Source organism: Cervus canadensis, chromosome 9 (assembly GCF_019320065.1).
Source record: "Cervus canadensis isolate Bull #8, Minnesota chromosome 9, ASM1932006v1, whole genome shotgun sequence".
Lineage (NCBI taxonomy): Eukaryota > Metazoa > Chordata > Mammalia > Artiodactyla > Cervidae > Cervus > Cervus canadensis.
Window position 1 is genome coordinate 20538735 of NC_057394.1, and position 25653 is coordinate 20564387.

The 25653-nt window shown below is 40.0% G+C and overlaps 1 protein-coding gene and 1 pseudogene across 1 annotated transcript in view; both read right to left on the reverse strand.

The window, feature by feature from the left end:
- Positions 1 to 5358, reverse strand: part of GPC6 (glypican 6) — a 1184501-nt gene extending 1179143 nt beyond the window's left edge. The window contains exon 1 of the mRNA XM_043478329.1: positions 4538 to 5358. Within this exon, the coding sequence (XP_043334264.1) occupies positions 4538 to 4697 (160 nt within the window). The 5' untranslated portion in view covers positions 4698 to 5358. The remainder of the gene's footprint in view (positions 1 to 4537) is intronic.
- LOC122447245 overlaps positions 5059 to 25653 on the reverse strand; it is a 108959-nt pseudogene continuing 88364 nt past the window's right edge.

Below are 25653 nucleotides of genomic sequence, written 5' to 3' on the forward strand. Positions count from 1 at the left end.
CATCCCTAACTAGGAGATTTAAAGAGTAAGACTTTCAAACACTGTTTTTTCATTTACATTAATGTGATATCTACATGTAAATTGAAAAAAGAGTTGGGTTAACAGCAAATTTATTAAAGAAGTTGGTTTGCTGGGGAGCAGAGGAAGGGCAGGCTTATTCCCTGGGAAGCCCACCAAAAAAAGGAAGGAACTGCTGGACCCAGGCCAGGTAAGATGAAGCATTACATATTCTGAGATTTGAAAATGATAAACAAAGACTAAAACAATCACTAGTATATCCCTGGAATATTAGAGAATGTTCTCTTTTTTTTTTACTTTAGATTTTTGAGATAGATTTACATTTTTTTGAGATAAACTGATATCAAAAAGGCAGGAGAGAATTTTATGCTTTCTTAATATTGAGCTATAGCCTGACTCATAGGAAAAAGTTGGCAGAGTAAGTTATTGAGAACAGCATTAGTTATATTTTTCCCCCCTAATTTTTGGAGATAAACTTCCCTCCTCCTTCTAACCCTCATGATAATTTCCTATAGTAAGTTTTTTTGGACTAACCCAATATTCAGAAACTAGACCCATATATTGAAAAAAACACACATGTTTTTACTTTTTATCTCTTATAAAGCCACATCTATACAACGATTAGGAAAATGCACAAATACACAGAAAATTTAGTGGTGGAAGCATAGCCAATTCCAGAGAACATAAAACCCAAATTCACAGTGAGTCTGAAAAATTGTAGATGTTGCAAGTAAATAGAAAAATTCTCAGCTTGAACTGTGAGTGAATGCATATGGTGATTGAGAATACCAGGCTATATAGGTATTAGATGAGAACAGAACTGATTTTACATGCATTCATTCAACAAATACAGCATGGCAGTGGGCAAGATGAAGTGTATGGACTCCAGTGCCTGGGGTCAGAGTGCCTGCATTTGAATTCTAGGCTCCTCACTTTGTAGCTGAGTCATCCTCAGGCAAGTTAATTATCTGTTGCTCAGTCTTTTTATCTTTAAAATGGGGATAATGACAGTATCTAAGTTATTAGAAAAAGTCAATCAGACAATGTTTAATGTTTTTAAAGTGGGTAATACTGTCACATAGGTGCTGGACACAGTAATTTCTACATAAGGGACTGTTAAGTAAAGTTACATTAGATAAATGAAAAACATTAACATGAGCCAATAAATTACCACTAGTCAGCAACACATGCATATTATAATTAATGACTCCAAAAAGGCTCAAAGCATAAAACAGAGGCTCCATAAGCATAAAACAACATCCCCTGAATTGCCCAGCCTTTTAAGCAGATGCTCTTCTCAGCTGTGAGTTCCTTTACAAGTTTGGAGCCATCAGTATGACTTGGATGGGAAAACAAGATAACATTACTGGTGCTGGAAGAAAAACCAGCATGTTTCGCACTGACCTTTGATCAGAATAACAGTCCTAACAAAGAAGCCGATGATACATGGCTCAATATCTTCCCAGAAGACAGAACAAGAGAAAATAAGCAAGCATGCTTTGAAGGTTTTTGACTAGATATCTGGAAACGTTTGGATACCACAAAAATTACTAAGTATCAGAATGGATTGCTGAGAGGGGCTCAAGAGTCTACTCCTTTGGAGGTCTTTCAAACAAGGACAGATAGTCTATCTGATCTGCCTGGGATGGCTTAAAATCAGGGCTGAGTGAAGATTAATGGTACAAGCTGCCCCTTGAAGGCCTCCTCTTTCCCAACCACTCTCTGAGAGTCAAACTTTATATATGACCCATCACAACCCCTCATCTGTTGAGTTTGAAGAATTCCCTTTTATCCTAGAATAGAAAAGGGCAACGCTATTTCACAATTGTGAGTTCTGAGTAAAACTTTAATAATGTCATGATGAGACATAAAGTCCTCATTACTTCTCAGTTATTTTACCAGGCAAGCTACCTGCAAATATCTTTCAATTAGAAACAGCTCTCATGAACCTGAAATCTGAACAGCAGTTCCTTTAAATTCATGTTCCCTGGCAGAATAACAGCACATGCCGTTTCTCAAGCAACCCATTAAAAGTCCAAACAAGGCAAAGGCTAAGAAGGAGTTGAAGGGAAGGATAACCACCATATACTAGATAATTAAAAGTAAATAATATCAGGAACTAGGGAGGAGAAGAAAAGTGGGTTCATTTAATAACAGGACACAAATGATTCTTCCAACAGCAATTGGTAGCATTGAGTAAAGTTTACCTTGAAAAAACGTTGATCCTTAATACACAGGTACCTTTCATTTCATTTGTTTTTCCTATCAGATGTGCCTCTGACCCCCCAATGACCTATAGCTTGAGTATTTCAAAGGGTACCAAAAGTCAGAAGCTTTATGCAAAGTCAACAGTCCCCTCAGTCCTAGAAAGAGAATTTAACAGAAAGTGCACACATTTTAGAAATTCTTAGCTAATTAACAAGCCCTGTAATTGTCAAAGGGGGGATGGAAAAGGGGGAAAAAACTTGTAGCTAAAAATCTACTAAAGGATTTATTTCAACCACTGGGAATGTTTCAGGAAAGTCAATGGTGCCTACAGAAATCATATACACTGAAAACCTTCCCTTTGATATTAAGGAGATTTGCATTGTTGTAAAGACCTGTAGTCTCCTGAAAGCCCCACTATTCATTAAATAATACAGAAGCAATTTAAAAATACTTAACTATTTTCTTCTTGGAGATACCTTTTCTGAAATCACGTTGGGAAATATCTGTGCGTTTAAAAGACATAGTTTGAAAAAACCCAGATTAGAGGAGAAAAAGTTCCCAGAAAAAAGTGATCCATACTCTAAACCTTTAAAAAGTTGAATTCCCTGAGACTGGGAGAGGGGAAAAAAGGGCAAAGCTGATCCTTATCAATTAATTAAAAAGAATGAAATAGCAGTAGACAAAGGGGAAGGAGAGTTAAGAAACTTAAGGATCTGTGGGGGCAGTCGCTCTCTACGCATTGATTAACAAATTAAGGAGCTCTGGAAAAGCGAGATGAAGTGACAGAGAGAGAAAAGTGGTCTTATAATTCACCACAGGTTCCGCCTCCGACTCACCAGAGGCTGCCTACGTCTGGCTCGAAATTGAAAACCTCTCCCTGTATATAATGCTCCGCGCTGTTGGCGTGATGTATAAGCTGTGTTTTTTTGTTTTTTGTTTTCAGTGCCTACATTTCTAGAAACGTGCTCATTCCGGGATAAGTAAAAACCCTCACTTGTAGAGTTTGTGCATCAACCATAAAACGGCAATCCCACTACGTATGCAAAATGCTTTTCACACAGTAGAGACCAGCTCCTGGGCAAAACGCAGAGAGGCTGGTGGAAATCCAGGGTTCTGATTCGACCATCTGAGGGTCACGGAGGACTTCGGCTGCCGGGTTTGAGCAGCCCGCGCCCTCACAGCATCCCCTGGCCCCTCGCTGTCTCTCTCAGCTCCGCGCTCCCGCAGCCAGGGGATTACCTCTCCCCAACACGTTTCATTCACTGAGCCCCCGAGAAGCTCGGGTTCGGTTGGAACTAAGAGCCGGAAAACATGCACCCAAGCGACCACGCAAGTGGTCGGAGACCGAGCGCTCCCCACGCGCCGGCGCCCGGCCCGGGGGTTGGGGGCTCTCGAGGGAGGAACACCCGTGGCCGGGGGACGCGGGGTCCGAGGGGACCCCCGGGACGCATCCGCTAGCGAGCCACCCGCTGAAGTTGACTCAGCTCCCCGGAGCGGGCGGACGAGGCCGCGCTCCGGACGGGGCGCCGCGCGGGGCGGCAGAGCTGTCCCCCGGACCGCGAGTGACCAACCGCGATCGGGGGAGCCCTGAGGAGCCGGAACGGCAAAGCCCGCCCCAAATCTGAAACGGGCAGCCCGCGAACTCCCCAGAGCCGCCCGGAACCGCCGACGTCGGAGGCCGAGTCCCCGGGTGGAAGGGGTGGGGGGTGTCCCCTACCCCCAGCCCCGCTCGCCCGCCCACCCTCGGCCCGGGCGCCAGGCGCTCTGCCTCCCCGGAGGGCAGGAGCGAGGGGCCGGGGAGCCCTCCGCGTCTCTCCACCGCCCCCGCCGGCGCGAGGGCGGGAGCGGAGAAGGCGCCACTCTGACGGTGGCGCTGGGCAAACTGCGGCCGCAGTTCTTCCAAGTTTGCCTGAGCGAGCGGCGCAGGGTGGGCGCCCGACTCGGCGTGCGGCCCTCGCGCCGCGGCCGCCCCCGGGGGTCCCGGGCTCCCCGGCCCGCTCGGCCAGGGCCAGCGACGAAGAGGAGCGCGAGGGCGCGGGAGCCGAGCGCAGGAGGGAGGGAGGGAAGGAGGGCGCTCCCGCGTGTGCACACACAATGAGGCAGCCGGAGACGCACACCTTCCCCCCCTCCTCGGGAGAAGCCGCCCAGAGCATCCGCCGCCCGGCACGGAGGCGCGGCGGCCCGGGGAGCCCCCGGCAGAAAGTGAACACCACAACTCAGCAACAGGGGGAAGGCGGAGGGCTTCCGGCGGCCCGGGGGACGGGCGGCCGCCGAGGGCTGCAGCCGGCCCGGGCCGCGCGCCCGCGCTTACCTGCGATCTCCTGGTAGGGGATGTCCGCCAGGCTGAATCCCTTGGCACCGTACGCCTGGCGGACCTCGCCGCAGCTCCGAGCCTTCACCTCCGCCCGGGCCGGGAGAGACAGCAGCAGCCCGGAGAGGGGAAGAATCACAGCCCCGATCCAAGAAGGCATGGTGCAACATGCAAATCCAGCTCCGTGAACCCCGGGACCCGTGCGCTCTTCACCTTGCCCCTCCAGCCGAAAGCCCGCCAGAGCCGGCGGCGCGCTCCTCGCAGCTGCCCAGCGTCACCCCCTTCCGCCAGCCGAGGGGACGAGCCGCGCAGCCCTCTGGACTGCGCTCAGCAAACTTTTATAAGCCTGATGGAGGATGGCAAAGCCAACCGGGGCTGGCTGGGAAAGCAGCCGCCTCGCTCCTCTAGTTCCCCAGACCGAAAACGGTGCAATAAAAACGAGGAAAAGGAGGAAAATAAATGTTTCCAAAAACCACCATAGGGGTTGAGCGCTGCGATCCGACTTCCGAGCCGCAAGAATCCTAGCGCGCTGCGAGCTCGGCGAGCGGGAGTGTGCGGCGAAGGTGGAGACGCGCGCCGGCTCTCCCGGGAGGGAGATGGACAGGCGACCGCGAGGGTGTGCGCGCGCGAGTGTGTGTCGGTGTGAGCGCGGGGTTCTCGGGGATGTGTGTGCGTGGAGGTATGTGTTGGGGATATACGAGATCCAGGGGAAACCTCAGCTTCGCACAGGCTGAGGGAGCCTGTGAGAGTCCTCCTGAAATAGGAAGAGAGAAATCCTGGAGACAGACGCTGGGAGGCTAGAGGGAAGGAGAAAGGAGGGGAGGGAGAGAAACGTGCTACACATTGCACTGCCGAAATTCAGAGGCAGAGTCGAAGGCAAAACCTGGACTGGATTTATTTCTAATCGGCAGCAGAAGGGGGATAAAAGGGAAGCGTTCCTCTTTTCTTCATTGGCTGCACATCCTTCGTTCTCATCCGAAATGCTACTTTTAAATGCCATAACGAAGTCATCTAGGAAGACAAAGTATTTTTAAGTCATTAACTTACGTTATTAAACTATATTTTTGTGCCTGTAAAGGACAACGCAATGCCAATTGTTGCTCTAAATATAAGCAGCAATTCACGACCTACTGGAATACACAGCCCTCGCAGAAATGAACAATTAGAGGGGAACCGGGAATAGCAGGGCCCAGTCGCTGCTCTAATTACTGGGCTTATTGCTGTTTGACTTTTTTTTTTTTCTTCTAAAGACAACGCAGGCATACATTAGACATCAGTAGTTTTTTGTTTTTTTTTTTAATTTTAAAATTTTGGTTTCTGGACTCAAAAATGTCCCCCTTTTAACTTCAAATGTTACATAATCTTGGATCAAAAATCATTATCTCAGGTTTCTAGCGTGTGGATGAACAGGAAAGCGAAGAAGCAGCAGAACAAGGAAGCAGTGAGAAAAAAAGAGCAAGGGTCAGTGGGGTACATGAAGGAAGATATTGGGGAGGGCAGTGAGGGCTTCGCTTGCTTTTAAGGTTCTCACTTACTAGACTTAGCATTTTCTTCCAAAGTGGAGAATCAGTTCACTTCTTTTCTCCTGCCTTATACTCAAGTTTTGTGAAATGGGATAAAAATGAAAATTCTTATCAATTTTCTTACCTTAATGAACTTTGCTGGGCCGGAATATGTGTTGAAACCCAAAACTCATGCAACTACTAACAGGTAAATGCAAGACCAAAAAGAAGATAATGCTTACTTTTGTGTCTGTGTGTGTTTGGGTCAGCTCATTATTCAGAAATAACTGTAGGGTAACGTCCAGTTTTTTGGACCTTCTCTATAAAGCTATGTTTTTCAGATGACAGCTCTTAATGACCAGAATGACCATGAAATTTAAGTCATTGTTTGTTATCACGACCATTGTCATAGTCATCTTCATCATCATTACAACACATTAGATACCTCTTCTTCCTCTCTTTAATAAATTCCTCCTCTCTTACTACATCAGAAAGACTCCCAAGTTCAAGATCCAACCTGATTTAAACTATGAAAATGCTTTAAAATGAGTTTCTCTTCTTTACAAGTTAATTTTTCCCTCTTGAAAATTCCATAGACAAGGATTTCTTTCTGAAAAATTCAGTCATATTTTTTTCCTCTTAAAATTTTAGCATAATTTTTGCCTTCACGATATTGTACTAACTGGTAGGCCTCAAGTGACTTGAATTTATTTCCCTCAAAGTCTGAAATCAGGATGAAACAAAATATCCTCTTGTGTCATAGTGGACAAAGGATAAGATGGGCAGGATTAGGGAATGCTGTAGCCAAGTCATTATTTCTATGATATCTGACATGACCTTCAAACTTCTGTTTTTGTCAGAGACAGGTGGTAGGCATTTTGCACTCCAGAGGAGGGGAGTGATTACTCACATAACTTATTCTCTCCTCACACATTGGGACTCAATGTAATTTACCATTATTCTCGCAATATATAGCAAGTAATGCAATAGAAAGGACATTTGAAGTGGAGGAAGAGGGGGTAAAAACATAGTATATGTATTTTAAGATATTTGAAAATCATTAAGTATTTAATAAGCATTCAATGCAATGATAGAGCCCTAGGTTATTGTACATAGGTCCTAGACTTGTAGGAAGGCTAGTATGGAAAGAATTATAACTTAATCAGACATAGATAAGTTTAATCCCATCAGAAGGGTGAAACAGTTTAAGGTAGGTTTACAAATTCCAATACTGAAACTCCAATACCTTAGCCACCTGATGCAAAGAATTGACTCATTGGAAAAGACCCTGATGCTGGGAAAGATTGAAGGAAGGAGGAGAAGGGGATGACAGAGGATGAGATGGTTGGATGGCATCACCAACTCGATGGACATGAGTTTGAACAAGCTCAGGGGGTTGGTGACGGAGAGGGAGGTCTGGCGTGCTGCAGTTCATGGGGTCCCAAAGGGTCAGACACGGCTGAGTCAGACACGACTGCGTGACTGAACTGAATTGAGCTTATAAATTCCAATCAGACCAAAGAATTAAGTAACTTGCTTTACTGGTGCTCTCAAACCTTCCTGGTCCACTCACTGGATAGTGTCGCACTGTGTGAGGTGGTGTAAGAAATGATGTCAAACTTTCCAGCTAAGGGCAATAGCAGAGCCTAGATGAGGTATTGGAATGAGCCTTGAAGGTCATGGGCATTTATAGAAAAGCCTTGACTAGAAAGATGAGAACTCATATTAAGGAGATGTTGGCATTTGGTTTAGATAGAAAAAAAAAAGAGAGAGAGTTTGGCTGAGAGACTTGAACCCTGACAGTACTGTTTATATTGTGCGTCATAGGAAAAAGAAGTTAGGACATGAAGAACCTCAAACCAAAGGAAGCAAGCACATAGAAGCAAGAGAAATGTCAGTAGGAGAAACACATAGAACCCTGTCACAGTGGTCAAGATTTCAGGCGACTGAGACCAGAACAGGAAGATAGTAAATGGAAAGAAGGTGAAGATACATTTTGCAGAAAGGATTAGCACCGTTTGGTCCTTGGTTTAATACATACAAAAAAAAAGTTACTAAAACGTTATTTCAAAATTGTGAGTCTCACTAGGAAAATGTAGTATTTACTAGGACTTAAGATTCCTGTTTATTCCAGCACATTCATATCCCAGCTGTTTATTTCACAACAGTCCCTCTGGGCATAAGATGAATGGAGCCTCAGAGACTGAGATATGGAGACAAGAAGATTAAATCTCTAAGGAGCAGCCACGGTTGACAGGTGGGCAGAGTTGCCCCGTCAGGTATCCACTCCATGATCATTGGCTCTTCTTTCTTGCTACCCTAATCCCCACTGTGTTCAGGGCATTGTGCCAGCACCAAGGGATGAATCACAAATGGTCATCCCTTGGAGGATGGAAAGAACCCAGAAGCAAGTCATGAAAATTTCCCTTTTCATTAAATAGTGTAGGGGTGCGCCTAACACCCCTTGTTGCCCAATGAGATCTAAGGAAAGATTTCTGAGAAAAGCATTTTTCCTGATTAAAGAAAAGACATATAGGAAGAGAGAGGTCTTTTTGCCTCTGCCTCCTCAGGTGGGACAGTGGGAAACAACTAGCCTGCCCATGCAGGAGATGCAAGGGAAGTAGGTTCGATTCCGGGGTCAGGAAGATCCCCTGGAAAAGGAAATGGCAACTCACTCCAGTATTCTTGCTTGGAAAATTCCACGGACAGAGGAACCTGGTGGGCTGCAGTCCATAAAGTTGCAAAGAGCTGGACACTGAGCATGCACACAGACACCTGTCTTCTTAGAGCTAGTTGGCCGTCTTGTGAGTAGGAGACAAGACATTGCCAAGGGATAGAGAATGACAGGCCAGAGGGTGGGAAGAAACTAGATCCTGGGCTCCTGTCCTGAGTCACACGATCAGCCATCGGACTGCCAACCTCCTAACTTCTTGTTAAATAATTCATAAATATCCTGTAGTTTACACCACTGTCATTTGGCTACTCTGTTATTGACAAATGAAAGTAAATCAATGACTATAGTAACCTAAAGGAAAAGCAAGGGAAATGAAGGCAACAGATAGGGGTTGGTTGCAAATATAAGAAGTGAACAAAAATGAGGTAGCATCATGGAATTCAAGTTAGAAGATTTCCAAAGATGAAGCAAATCCCAGGGAACATCAAAGCCAAGGAAGTTGGAGAAAATAGTACATGGACAATGATAGGCTGCCTGGAAACTTCAACAGAAACATTCTAGTAAAGTAATGAAGTGGATGCCATACTACATGGAATTGTATATGAAGTAGGTGGAGGGAATATTGAAACATCAGGTGTAACTGATTACTGCTGTGTGACAACTCTTTGTGGAAGTGGAAAGGGATGGGCTTTCCCAAAGAAGCTCCTAAGACTACAGATCAAGAATACAACATGAGACATAGAAAGAGATTGAAATTTAATGTAAAAAAAAAAAAAAAAAAGAAAGAAAAAAGAAATTTAATGTAATAGCATTAGGTAGTTTGATTTTAATTTTTTTTAATATTTATTTACTTAATTATTTATTTGGCTGGGCTGGGTCTTAGTTGCAGCATGCAGGATCTAGTTCCCTGACCAGGGATTGAACCCAGGCCCTCTGCATTGGGAGCACAGAGTCTTAGCCACTGGATCACCAGGGAAGTCCCTGGTAGGTTGATTTTATATTCCTCTTTCTTTTCAACATTCTATAAGTTTTATACAGTAAATGTAAGTACTTATGATGAGAAAGATATTGTTTTAAAATGAATATCTCAAATTTCTAATAAATGCAGATGATGATACTTGTGCCATGTTTTACAAAGTAAAGGGGTCTCACCATTATCTCATGTATGTAAAACAAATGGGCATTAATATTTCTTACAAAAACATAGCAACATTGAGGTATGAAGTTTTTCATTGTGAATAATTTTTTTAAAAGCCATGAATAAGGGGAAAAAAGACAATTACACAAGTTACTATTCTTTTGCTCAGTTGCACCAATTCATGAATGTGAAGCTGAATGAATTTTTAAGTTTTTTTTTTCTTTCTTTTCTTTGTGGATTTAGATCAAGTGGCACAAATAAGTTCAAATGAAATCTTATGAAAACAAGAGAACGGACTTCAAGTGTCTATTCCACATCTCAGCTTGGTGCAAATCAAAATTGCTTAGTTAACCTGCCTCTTGAAAAACAAGGGCCTGTAATGAAAAAGCCATCAGAAATGCAACAACAGTAGTTCTGCCAGATGCCTGCATAACGGGAAGGTTGCTGAGTTACAGAGAAAGAAAGGTAAACTTGGGTAAATAATGACCAAAACTGGTAGAAATAGTGTTTAATTTTTCTTATCAAGTTTTATACCAAACCAAATCCTAGTAGTCTATTTAACATTTACTGAGCCTTACGAGTTTACCTACTACTAATATAAACCCATTAAAATTATATCTTTAGGGCAACTGAGAACCAGCTGGGTTGCTAATGATCTCAAGGGACCACGCAGAGGGACCACAGATTTTTCATATTTTACAATATTCATCTAAGGCTCCGAAGCCAGAGCTACTTAGCTTCTGAGGAGAGAATATTATGATATGCTTCATCAAATTTTTGCCTAATAGTTATGTCAGGGTTTAGCCAAGGGAATTGGAAGAGCTCTAATTATTTAATTATATTTAGTTTTCATATATGTATGCTAGAAACATAATGCAAGTATTTCCTGTATTCTTAAGCACTACTCATATTTACTTGGAATGTTAATAACAGTCACCAAGAAGGTATAAACAGAAAATATGTTAAGGCATAACAATGATTGACATGCTATTTAAAATTTTTCATATTCATTAGTGAGCCAGAAATCTCCTTTCCATTGATTGTGAGTTTCTCAGCTGGATATATATCTTAGGTTATTTCATGCCTCTGTGTGCTTAGTCACTTAGTCATGTCTGACTCTGCAACCCCATGGACTGTAGCCCACCAGGCTCCTCTGTCCATGGGGATTCTCCAGGCAAGAATACTGGAGTGGGTTGCCATGCCCTCCTCTAGCAGATCTTCCCAACCCAGGGATCGAACCCAGGTCTCCCGCATTATAGGCAGATTCTTTACCATCTGAGCCACCATGGAAGCCCATTTCATGCCTAGAAATACACTTTAGGCTATTCATTTAAATATTAAGTAATAAAATATTTAGTTAAAAAACTTGGTTTTACAATCACTCTCTGCCTTGGAACAATCTTGGCAAATAGAGTACTGGCTAAGCATCATTTTAGACCATCATTAGAAGAGCTTATTATACATAAGGAATAGCATTTCATTTTGACTTTATGGCTCACAATATTAATAGAATCCTTCAATAATATCATTATTTAAAGCTCACATGTTTCTGAAGTGTTTCCAAATCAGATACATAAATGTAAAAGAGTGGCACAGATGAAAATCCTATTGCAGATTAATAAAGTTGCATTTTTGTAGTTCATAAAAGATCATTTAACCTTGTCTTACTTTATAAATTCAGATATTAATGTTATGAGAGATGATTCTGTAACTAAGCAGTAATTCAACATACCTAGATTATTGGAACCATGCATCTTGGCAGTCACTACCCTAGTTCTTCTGCTTTTGTGAAAGATGAATGGAGCTTTGCTTTGTTTTCAAATCATCTGGCATCATAAACAATGATATTTCCTAAGGCAAATGAATGATGGCACAGACTTGACGGAGGATAGCTCTCCATGTGTTGCTAACTTTCATCAGTGGAATACCTTTATTGCTATTGTTCAGTCACCAAGTCATGTCTGACTCTTTGCAACCCCATGAAATGCAGCACTCGAGGCTTCCTGGTCCTTCACTACCTCCAGGAATTTGCTCAAACTCATGTCCACTTAGTCGGTGATGCCATCCACCCATTTCATCCTCAGTCACTGTCTTCTCCTTTTACCTTTAATCTTTCCCAGCATCAGGGTCTTTTCCAGTGGAATACCTGGATCTGCCACTAAAATGATTTCTCAAATTTTAAAAGCTCTAAGTTAACTATAATTAATTGTTTCAGCATTAAATAAGCAATATGTCAGGCTGGGTTTTTGGGAAAAAACTGATGCTGAACCCATGAAGTAAGGCTGTTTTTAACTATTTTACTACATAGAGATCTCTGTTCTTTTAACTTCAGCTTAGAAGGACCGTGCTCTGAAGGAATAGGAAGATAATTTGTTGACTGGGCTTTTTTTAAACCTAACATTTCTACATAAGAAATGAAAGCAAACAGAAAGTTACTTAGATAAATAAATTAGAAAAAACCTTCAGTTGATGAGAATCAGAAGAGACTCAAAGAAATTTTAAAAGACTTTAATGTGATTAAACCTTCTTATGGTTGAGCATACTTTGATATCAAGTTACTTTTAATAATGGAAAGCAATCTGAATATTCTAAAATTCAATAATCAGCATATTCATAGCTTTTAATTTGGGGAGTTTTCTAATAACTTCTAATTATAATGATTAAATTCATTCAAGCTTAGTATAAGTTAGCATAGACACTAGAAAGGAAAAAGGGAAGTGAAAATTTTGAATGGGTTCTTCTGCATCTACTAGTACATTCAAGTCAATAAAACTTCTTGGTTAAATATCACACCTTAAAGCAGTATTAGTTTTTCTGTGGAAAGCAATGGGAGGGGTTTGCAGCAATGTTTTTGAGACCAAGCAGAACAGTTAGCTTTTCTCTCTTTAATGTCTACAGTCACAGAGATCTCATCTATAAGCTATACGAAGACTATTGGTCACAAGAGAAAGAGGATAGGAGTCAACAGCGAAGCTGTATATGTTTCACTCTACAAAGAATCACTCAGCTTCATAGAACCAGTAAATAGTATCAATCCAGTAGCATACCAATAACTTCACTGACACATTTTACTTGATACCTTGGCAAAGATTATAATCATGTTATTTAGTGACTTCATCTGAAGAAGCCATGCTAATTCCTTGAAAAAATAAATATCTGATTCTTTTATAACAAATATCATCTCTTCTGCAAGTTACAAGGATAATGGTTTCAATAATAATTCTTATTTATAGACCTGTTCAAACTCTACCAATTCACCTTCATGGTTGGAATGAATATACATGGACATCAGAAGTACAAAGAAAATTTACTCCCTCAACTTAGTCATTACTCTGAATAATAAGTAGAAGAATTTAGCAATAAAATATGCTCCCTTTCAAGCCAGGAAAAACAACTTCTTGGTGTGTCCAGAAAAATCCTCTAACATATTCTCTGTCAATGCTAATATTTTCATTAAGAATTTTATGATTAAGTGTTCTTTTTAGTTTAGATTTTTTTAAATGTTCACAAATCAAATGTACTCTTCTTACCCACATAGGACAGTTTTCTAAGCAGTTTATGGCTACGTGACACCAAAACTGTGGCACATTTTAAAAGATCAGTAGACATTAAGGAAAAGAGTGATAAATCATTAGGCTTACAGCCTGCATAGCAAATACAAACTAGCGATAATTTTTAGATCTATGCTTAAGAAAATAGCACTGATCATGATCTATGTCGTTTATTGGTAAGTCAAAGTCTAAACAAACTTAATTCCACTGAATTTATATAAAACATTTATGGCCAACAGCTTCCATTTTTTATCAGCCACAAACAAGCAGAATATATTTAATTTCATATAAAGTATCACCATTTTTTACAAAAGAATATGGTCTTATTTGTCTTCATAGCCTGAATTCACTTCCAAGCAATCATTTCTAACACTCGCCTCTATATTAACTTCACACATTTTATTACATTTCAGAGGGAAATAATTAAATATTTGGGATGGAGCAAACCTAGTGTATTTTTTAAGTTACTTGGAGAAAAAGTCTGAGGTTGAAAGTTGGAAGTCCATTTCCAGGGAGGTGTCTGAAGGAAGCAGAAAAGCACATAGCAATATGCCTTCAGTTTTCTCCTGATGTTCATCTGCAATTATAGCTAATCAATGTTGAGGACATGACTAAGCAATCCAGTGCCGTATGCTTTTAATTGGTAAACTATCTTCCAAAAATAACATCTTCAGGCTTCGCAACACCCTAGTCATAGAGCCATTCAAGAATGAATGTCTTTACTGTACAGGAGGACCTCTATGAATAATGAATAGGGCTCTATTTTTCCTGGGTAACAAACATGTACGGACTGGTGTGTTCTGGGTAATGAACAGCATTGTGAGCATGCATAACACAGGAGGACATGCCATCTGCTCTCACTTCTACCTTAATTTCAGTAGATAACTGATTTTAAAACCCCCTAGAGGGTCAAACAACCATATTCTAAACTTATAACATGCTGCCTGGCTTCTAAGTTGCTTTTATAAGTTCTAAATGATGATTTATTACAACAATTGAAGAGATGACAGATCATGTTACAGTCTCGAAGGGGCAAGACTGGATTTCACAAATTTGAGAGGAAAAGAAAAGAACATTTGAACATGGTATTTAAGAAACTCAAATTTTATTTTACAATCATGAAAACATAGGTAAACCATGATTCTCCTTAGCACACATGAAGAGTTGTGCTGTGCAAAAGTGTAATCAAATCTGGGTATTTGTGCAAGAGATATTTCAAAAAATAACTAATGAAAAGTAAGATCTAAGATTGGAAAATGATAATGACCTTGCAATGTGTTTAAAACTATTTGGCTTTTCCTTTAGCAAGATCATGAAAGAGCTTAATGTATTTTGTAAATTACTTCCATAATGATTTCACTTACAAAGAATATAATTTGGTAGTCTATTTTCATAATGAATGAGAGCTTAATGAATCACACATACTTCCCCTTTCAACAGAAATACAGGCATCACAGCATTGAGTTGAAATATTCCTTATAAGAAGCCTTTGGATGTTCTAAAGTTCTCGTTTTCTTTCCTGCTTTTTGGGTAAAGCATGTTTCTGTTCAAGTTGACTTAAAGGATTACTTAACCATCATGCAAAATTATTGTTCATTTTAACTGGTTACAGTGCAAATGGAAATTTTTATATTTGTGTAATGGTTATGAATGGAACTTTCTTTATTTTCCTTTAATGGAACTTAATTTCTATTTTAAGTCTTCTATTCAGCAGCAGAAAATTTAATCTTGCCAATTTAAGGTATAACTTTAGTTGCATAAGAACTTTCTCAGATACAGTTCCCTCCCTAGGGAGGGTTCATGTTTTTCCATGTGGAGATGGTAAGACATTGAGGCATTGGTGAAAACAGGCATTCTATTTGTTGGTCATTGGATGATCAAAAAAGCAAGAGAGTTTCAGAAAAACATCTATTTCTGCTTTATTGACTATGCCAAAGCCTTTGACTATGTGGATCACAATAAACTGGAAAATTCAGAAGGGGATGGGAATACCAGATCACCTGACCTGCCTCTTGAGAAACCTATATGGAGGTCAGGAAGCAACAGCTAGAACTGGACATGGAACAACAGACTGGTTCCAAATAGGAAGAGGAGTACGTCAAGGCTGTATGTTGTCACCCTGCTTATTTAACTTATATGCAGAGTACATCATGAGATATGCTGGGCTGGATGAAGCACAAACTGGAATCCAGATTGCCGGGAGAAATATCAATAACCTCAGATATGCAGATGACACCACCCTTACGGCAGAAAGTGAAGAAGAACTAAAGAGCCTCTTGATGAAAGTAAAAGAGGAGAGTGAAAAAGTTGGCTTAAAGCTCAACATTCAGAAAACTAAGATCATGGCATCTGGTCCCATCACTTCATGGGAAATAGATGAGGAAACAGTGGAAACAGTGGCTGACTTTATTTTTTGGGGGCTCCAAAATCACTGCAGATGGTGACTGCAGCCATGAAATTAAAGGAAGCTTACTCCTTGGAAGGTAAGTCCTGACCAATCTAGATAGCATATTAAAAAGCAGAGACATTACTTTGTCAACAAAGGTCCGTCTAGTCAAGGCTATGGTTTTTCCAGTAGTCATGTATGGATGTGAGAGTTGGACTATAAAGAAAGCTGAGCGCCAAAAAATTGATGCTTTTGAATTGTGGTGTTGGAGAAGACTCTTGAGAGTCCCTAGGACTGCAAGGAGATCCAACCAGTCCATCTTAAAGGAGATTGGTCCTAGGTGTTCATTGGAAGAACTGATGTTGAAGCTGAAACTCCAGTACTTTGGCCACCTGATGCGAAGAACTGACTCATTTGAAAAGACCGTGATGCTGGGAAAGATTGAGGTCAGGGGGAGAAGGGGACAACAGAGGATGAGATAGTTGGATGGCATCACTGACTCAATGGACATGGGTTTGGGTAGAATCCGGCAGTTGGTGATAGACAGGGAGGCCTGGCGTGCTGTGGTTCATGGGGTCACAAAGAGTCAGACACAACTGAGCCACTGAACTGAACTGAACTGTTATATTCTAGGATGGCATCCTCGGAGTTATAAATAGGTCTTTCCCCAGTCCCTGACTGCATGGTCCACACTTCATGATCGGCCATGATCTCCTAGGATCCTGCACATCCACTGGTGTGTGCGCACTACCAGTAGTGACAGCTTTCTTTGTCTTAACTAATCTCTCCCCCTTTGTTGATTGCACTAGGAATGTGCGATTGCCCTCCCACATCTCCATGCCATTCTATCACCCTACCCCTGTATTCTTTGTGTATAGGTTTCGTGGCTCCCATTCCATTGCAGGATAAAGAATATCAGAGAGATTACAGATGATAGTGTCTCCAGATAGGAGAGTCAGAATACACATCTCCACTGCCAGTGGGGTCGTACCAGTCAGTCCACAGAGAGGACACAAGGCAACTCAACAATCCATTAGCTTCCTCCAGCTCTTTCTCTCCCCCATTACCCAGCATTTTCACCCTGAACGGGATGAGAAAAAAGGCTCTTGTTTCATGTGGTTTGCTTTCTTTCCAGTTTATTACTTACGGACTGCACAACAGAGCTTGCTCCCTTCAGAACTTAGAATTCAGAACTCAAAAGCACCACTTTCTCTTTCAGAACAATTTTACCCATTGCAAACTAAAGCCATCTCTGTTGAGACTGAAATCACCGCATTAAGTTTGAGAGATTTCCTAGAAATTTAAAAAATTTGAAGGAAATGATAGCTTATATTTATAAAATTTTAAACAACTTTGAAAATACTTTCCATAAACTCTTCGTCTACCCATTGATGCAAACACAAGTCCCAAGGAATGCATTTGAGTCAGTTCTAATTAGGTGGATGAACATACAGCCTATTATACAGAGTGAAGTAAGTCAGGAAAACAAATATATATTAATGCATATATATGGACTCTAGAAAGATGGTACCGATGAAGCTACTTGCAAGGCAGCAGTGGAGATACAGACATAGAGTACAGACTTATGAACAAGGGCTGGTGGGGAGGAAAGAGAGGGTGAAATGAATGGAGAGAGCAGTATGAAGCATATACACTACCACAAGTAATATAGATAGCCAATGGAAATTTGGTGTAAGACTCAGGGAACTCAAGCTGGGGCTCTGTAACAACCTAAAGGGGTGGGAAATGATGGGAAGTGGGAGGGAGGAGAAAGAGGGAAGGGATATATGGATACCTATAGCTAATTCATGTTGATGTATGGCAGAAATCAAACCAATTTTGTAAAGCAATTATCCTTCAATTAAATAAATTTAAAAAAAAGAGAAATCCCAGAGGCAATAACTGAGTGCATCATGCCATGACCATTACCAAAGCCAGGTCCCAGTATTTAAGCAGCTCAAAGTCAAGCTTATCGGGGACCTTCAAGACACTCTGGTGAGGAAAGTAGAGCTAGGTAGGAAGAACACATGGCACATTTCCCTACCAGAGATCAAAGCAGTGTTCCTCTTGTAATTTTCTTCTCTAAGGAGATGTGCACCATAGTCTGATCATGTAAGAAATATAAATCTCTCCGAGTCACTAAAAGTAGCTTCTTTCCATCCCCACCTCCCAGCTTCTGAGGCCGTGGAGTGCCGAAGACTCTAGAAGGTACTTAGGGAACTGCTTTCAGGAAATACAGAGGAATTAAATCAGCTATTTGAATATGTGAGTTTCTAAAACACAAAACAGCAGTCCTGGGGACAGTGTTGGCACACACATGTGCTTTATTGGCCTTTAAATAATTTGAAAGCACGCCAATGATTAATATTACGAAAGAAATTTAAAATGTGTGCTTTTCGTGAAAATTCCAAACATCTGGCAGAACGGGGCCCCCATTTGGCTGGAGCCACAGTGAGTTAAACAGCCTCTCTTGGTCAATGTCTGCATTCAAGCTCGGCCACCCCCTACTCCCCTTTCTGTCCTTACCGTTCCACTTCACACACTGACTTTTCCTGGTGCCTTTTCTTCTTCTGAGGTTGTGACCCCCTGATGATCCCAGAAAGGAGACCCCAGAAAGCTGAGAAAAAGGGAGTGGGTAGAATGAATGCAGGGAGGTATGGAGTGGATCAAGACTGAATCACAGAAGACCCGAACACCTGCCATTCTTCTGCCTTCAGCCCAGAGCACAAGGGGCCTTCACCCTTGTGAGTTTCTCCTGCATCTCAGCTCAATTCCAGGCCAGCCCTGTCCCCGGCCCCTCCCAGGAAGACCCCTGCTCCCAGCACTCCCCATATGGCCTCTGCCTGGACAGCTGTTCGCAGGCTCTTGAATTGTAATGGAGCACTTACTGCAGCCTGAGATTCTCAGGGCTCTTAGAAGGGAACATGCATATATATGGAATCTAGAAAAATGGTACTGATGAACCTATTTGCAGGGCAGGAATAGAGACGCAGACGTAGAGAAAGGACTTGTGGACACAGGGAGGGAAGGAGATAGTGTGTTGAATTGAGAGAGTAGCAGTGATATATATATTTAATGGTATACATGGTAGTGTATTTATATATAAATCAGTTCAGTTCAGTCCCTCAGTTGTGTCCGACTCTTTGTGACCCCATGGGCTGCAGCACGCCAGGCTTCCCTGTCTATCACCAGCTCCTGGAGTTTACTCAAACTCATGTCCATTGTGTCAGTGACACCATCCAACCATCTCATCCTCTGTTGTCCCCTTCTCCTCCTGCCTTCAATCTTTCCCAGAATCAGGGTCTTTTCAAATAAGTCAGCTCTTCACATCACGTGGCCAAAGTATTGGAGTTTCAGCTTCAACATCAGTTCTTCCAATGTACATTCAGGACTGATTTCCTTTAGGATGGACTGGTTGGATCTCCTTGCAGTCCAAGGGACTCTCAAGAGTCTTCTCCAACACCACAATTCAAAAGCATCAATTCTTCTGCACTCAGCTTTCTTTATAGTCCAACTCTCACATCCATACATGACTACTGGAAAAACCATATCCTTGACTAGACGGACCTTTGTTAGCAAAATAATGTCTCTGCTTTTTAATATGCTGTCTAGGTTGGTCATAACTTTTCTTCCAAAGAGCAAGCATCTTTTATTTCATGGCTGCAGTCACCAACTGCAGTGACTTTGGAGGATAAAAAATAAAGTCTGCCACTGTTTCCACGGTTTCTCCATCTATTTGCCATAAAGTAATGGGACTGGATGCCATGATATTTGTTTTCTGAATGTTTTACCTTCATTCATTTATTTATTTATTTACATTTATTTATTTATTCATACAAATAAATACTTGTATTTATGTATAAATATTGTATATATATTATATATAAATATTATATATAAATATTATATATAAATATACTCTCATGTGTATTTACATTTATTATTTATTAATACAAATAAATACTTGTATTTATATATAAATATTTTTATATATAGTTTATATATATTATATATATAATATTTTATATATATATAATATTTATATATAAATACACTATCATGTGTAAAATAGACAGCTAATGGGGAGCTGCTCTATAACACAGGGAGCTCAGCTGCGTTGTGATGCTCTGTGATGACCTAGAGTGCTGGGATGCGGGGGCGAGGGAAGCCCAAGAGAGAGGGGATATATGCGTTCATATAGCTGATTCACTTTCTGCTCTTTACGGCAGAAACCCATGCAACATTGTAAAGCAATTATCCTCCAATTAAAAATAAATTAGAAAAAAATTAAAAAATAAAAAAAGGAAACGAATGGGGAACAAATCTTCAGTAAATGTAATCAACTGTCATAGCCTCAGAATGATCCTACAGGTGCAAGTTCTTGCGCAACTAGAAGCACCTGGTCAACCCCACATCTGTGTGCCCTTGGGCATATGTGCACACATGGACATGCAAGAGAGTGTGGGTGTGAGATGGGCGAGCACCCCAAATAGGAGAAAGGGGCAATCAGGGCCGATGCGTGTCCATGTCCAGTCTTGGGTCACTCTACCCAAAGGGATATGCCAGCCCTGGTCACCCCAGGGATTAGAGGGAAACTTCAAAAATCTTTTTAAAGACACATCAAAGCCCAGGGCCCCTCCTGTGGTTTGGGAAGGTGAACAGCGAGGGTCTCTGCTTGCCCCCATTTACAGGCAATACTGTTTCTGACATTTGTCCTTCAGGTCCAGGAAATGCCATGGTAGTCTTCCTCAGTCTATCACCAACTCCACAATTTCTTACTGCTTTGATTCTTCTATATAGGCTATCTATTTAACCATTTATCCAAAAAATTTATTGAATGTCTACATCACATATTGTGCTAGAAATGTGCTATGAAATCATGAAAACACAGGCTGTGTCTGTCCTCAGGAGCCTCCCATCTAGTGCCCTGTTGAGTTGAGAACTTTTAGAACTTCAATGTTTTCTTAAAAAGTAATTGAATAAGGAGTAAAAGTGGGATAGTAGAAGACCTCAAGAAGAATAAACAAGTACAGAGATCAATGCCTTCATTTTTTAAATTTCATGCATACTTAAAAATTTAGGTCTTACTATTATTTCTTGAAGGAATACCACTTCAATCTAATTAATTTGTGTAAAACATTTAATATAAATATATGCCATTACAATTTATGTCACATGGATTGACAATTGGCAATCAAAACAGGGGCTGGCCACACTTAAAAGGTGACTTTGGTACACTTTATTAGAAGGACTAGTGGCTCAAAAAACCCAGAACTTTTGGGTTTGCTTATAAATTTGATTATTCCAGTCAATAGGAAAAGGTCTTAACTACAATTGGCCCTCAATTAGGACTTAAGAAACTAGTATACCTGAGAATACTTAAAATGATCAGCTTAATGTGTTTAGCTTGACCTCCTTAACACGCACCATCTGCTTCATGTACCCACAAACTGGCCCAAGAACTAAGGTAATTTTGAACCTTTTGAATCTCTTTCAATATGTTTTGGAGAAAATTTTAATATCTAGAAACAGCAGTAGAGTTTAGTACTTTAACTGGCATGACAGAAGAAACACTCATGTTTTGACTGTGTATGTGTATGTGTGTGTTCAGTCCTGTTTGACTCTTTCCTACCCTATGGACTGTAGCCCACCAAGCTCCTCTGTCTGTGGAATTTTCCAGACAAGAACACGAGTGAGTTGTCATTTCCTCCTCCAGGAGATCTTGCTGACCCAGGGATCAAACCCGTGTCTCCTGCATCTCCTGCATTGGCAGTCAGATTCTTTAACATTCAGTCATCTGGGAAGCCCAGTGTCTTGACCACTGCCTTGCAAAATAATCTAAGATCATCAGTTTCCTACACTTTAAAGTATGATATTAATTTTGATTCAAAATCAATGAAATTATCATAACCTTTCAAGAAAAAGAAATCTAAATTAAAATAATAACTAATTTTAGATTTTCAGAAGAGTGTTGAGGGTCAGAAGGAGAGCCTTAATTTCGCAAATGAATTGTGCACAACATTAGAATTAAAATTCAAGGAATACAGTGAGTTTGTTGGCAAGGATATGCACAGTCCCCAGACTTCCAGGTGCCTTGCATTGATCCTCTCTTCAAACCAATTAAAAACCCCATCTTGACTCTACCATTAGCATCAGGCAAACACAGACATTGCAATCAATCAGGACATCATTCCTTATCCTCCACTAGGTGAACTAATCAGCAGTTCATTCCTTCCCCAAGTCTTGTATCAAGATTAGTTTTATCTACCCTAAATATGAAGATTTAAACATAATAAAGATATGCTTCTTTCTTTCCAAGAGCTTATGGTCTAGTTTTCATAGAAAGAAGAAGGAATGGCAGATAATATTTATTGAGTAACTAAAATTACCCTGATACTTTGTATATTCTTTCATGCAAATAAACACCCCTTAAAGTAAACATAAATCAAAACTGGAATTACTATTACCACCACACCATGTTGCAAGAATCAATTTATATTTTTAATATCAAAAGTAGTATCTTCATTCTATAAAAACGTTTTTGCCTATTTTATCTTTTTGACTATTTTTATGTTTAGAATCATTGTAGAACTCTAAGGATTCAGAAGCTTGGCCTCTGCTGTGGTAAATTTACATGTTCAAAAAGATAAACAACTGACACAATTTATATATGTATCATATATAGATACGGAGAAGGCAATGGCACCCCACTCCAGTACGCTGGCCTGGAAACTCCCATGGTTGGAGGAGCCTGGTGGACTGCAGTCTATGGGGTTGCTAAGAGTCTGGCACGACTGAGCGACTTCACTTCCACTTTTCACTTTCATGCATAGGAGAAGGAAATGGCAACCCACTCCAGTGTTCTTGCCTGGAGAATCCCAGGGACGGGGGAGCCTGGTGGGCTGCCGTCTATAGGGTCGCACAGAGTTGGACACGACTGAAGTGACTTAGCAGCAGCAGCAGCATATATAGATATATATATATAGTGTGTAAAATACTTTTCTTGTTCTTCTTTCATTTTCATGGTAAATACATCCTGTAGGCCTGAGAATTTTGCATTTTAAACTAATTACACAAAAATGTGACACTGTACAAGTGTATCAATATATTAATACCTCCATTACAAATATTTGGGAAAGAAATTATCCATATCTTCAGAAAATTATAAGAAGTATCAATAACAAGAAACATATGTCACTGAATGCTGTTATAATCATTATACATTAACTTTTATGTCTTATTATAGCTGTTTTGACTACCATTTATTTTTCCCCATAGTTAAACAACATCAGTGAAATAGCAAACTGTACTGCAGTGGGAGTTAATACTATTCGAAATAAAATGTTCATAGTTAAATTATTTGATTCCTGCTAGGCCATTAAATCAGGGCTGGCAAATAGCTTTTCTATTATGTGCTAACTCAAAGTGATTTGAAGAGGACTCTGAGGTCATTGCCAGCCTTAGAGAAAAAGTGTGTTGATAGATTAGTAATGTCTGTCATGGAGAAGGTTAGGTGAGCAGTGGAATTCTCACTACATATTTGCCCTCTGTGATATAGATTGCTAGTTAAATAACCTCACAAATTTTTCTTTCTAATGTAAAGTCAGTTTATCTATTAATACAGAACAAACCGGTTAATACATCTCGCTGCCAGTTGCCAAAATCAGAATTCATTTTCTTATCACAAAGAGAATCTGTGTGATTCGAGAGTTCAATGATAAAAATTATTTTAATAAAATGTGCTCTATATTTCAAAGTCACATACTAAATTCCTGATTGAAGATCTAAGAAATAAAGAATAGCAATAACTCTACATTTTCACCATGTTCTCCTTGTCTTTTTTTATCAGACTTAGCTAAAATCAGGGAGGGGAAAACTGTTCATATTTTAAGAATCAGCAGTATCATAAATCATTTCTCCTGACTTAACATCTTTATAATAAAATATCTACTATAATAAATTCATTGCTAGGCTGTGTTTTTATTACTATAATCTCCCCCATGAGTTTCTCAGTTAAAAATATTCTGGGGGAGGCAGAAAAATGTCATTTGTGTCAGAACATAATTCTCTACCTGCTGAAAAAAGGCATACAGTTGTGATAGTTGCCTCTTATTTTTTTAAAGATTGATATATAAGTTTACATATTTATGACAAATTAAAGAAATAGATGGGAGTATATTATACTATCAGGCTATTGTTACAGAAGTAACCAACATAAATTGTGAAGTTTCTAATATGCATCCCAAGCTTCTATAAGAACAAAAAAAAAGCCCAAATTTCTAAAACAAAGGTTTAAAAAAGAAGAAAAATGATACTGAATTCATAATCTTACTATGAAAGACTGTCATATTTTTCTTTCTTATTATGAATAAGACTGTACTGATTCAATTCTCAAATCTGTTTATTTGTATTGTGCTGCTTTTAAATTTTGGGTACATGTATTCTGAGTGTAAAATAATTTTTGCTGTATAACTATGCTAATTATGTCTAAGCTACTCCAGGCTATACTGAGGCCCTTTTGGAAATTGTCTAATGGCAGCTTCTCACATAGGCGTTTAAATCAGACACAAGTCATCTGGTGCATATATTTGTACCCAAATTTGACTTACTAAATTCAAATCTGTTTGTATATTTACTATTGGCTAAGACAATAACCCAAGATGAAAAAAAGCTATCTCAACTCTGAGTTTAAAGAAGCAAATAACCAAGGGTAAAAATGACTTACTCCCTCTATTCGAAAGATTCTCAGATCGTGTTTCTGAAAGCCCTCTTTTGTTGATATTTCTTCTCCATCCCTACCAACACAGCATCATTCCAGAATTTCACCTTTTTACTTGATTCCATTGGATACTAACTTCACATCACTCTCTATAGCAACAGCAAAATCATCTTTGAGGGAAAAAATACCCAACAACTATAACATTATTTACTACTTTAAAAGAGTGGTATCAATGTTGCTTCAAAATCTGGCTTCCATGACCCTCTCCAGGGTTCAATTTTCTTTACAGAAACTTCACATTTCAACTATACTGGACTTCCAATGTTCCTGGATGCCTGGCACCCTTTCATGACACTATGTCTTATTCAACTTTATTTTAGCATTTCCTTAGCATTTTAAGGTACTTTCATCACCTGTCTTTGCTACCTTTTCTTTCATGAATCAATACTTTGCCTTCTCTTTTTGACTCTGTTAGGAAAAACTGTGAAATATTTGAAAATGAGCAACAGAAAATTTCTGGGTAAACTTTCAATGTAATGCTGGCATTTTCTAGCTGACCCTTTGGAGATGTCTCATAGTAGGGCAACTTGGAGGGTCTGCTAGATTATCTGATAACTGTTAACTGTAGAACATTTACAGTAATGCAAATAATTATTGTCCATAGAAATACAAATAAACTTTGTTCAGCAGAGATACAATTGATTTCTGCCTTATAGAATAGATTATTTCAAACATTACATTATATTGTTCTACAGGGTATTAAACCATTTTTCTGCCTATTAGGAAATTAATTTCAGCTTTGTTGATGAGATAGATAAATTTGGATTCTCTTTCAAGCCAGTTTTCAAAATCTTCCTGATTCTGTTGTTAATAAACTAAATAAAACATTTTATGTCTGTATGAGAGTCATGGGTGTACATTTTTTAAAACTATATTTGAACCATTTTGAAGGGCCAACAGACATATGCAATGGATTCATGTGACAAGGCTAGGTTGCAGGAGAAGTGTATCTCATGGACTATTTAGTTCCTGTACATAATTTTCTTGGTTCCCAGGGAACATTACAAGTGGAGATCAAATTTAAACTTTGCTGACACCCTTTGTGGCTCTTCACTAATTGTGTATTTGGGGAGGAGGAGTATGTGC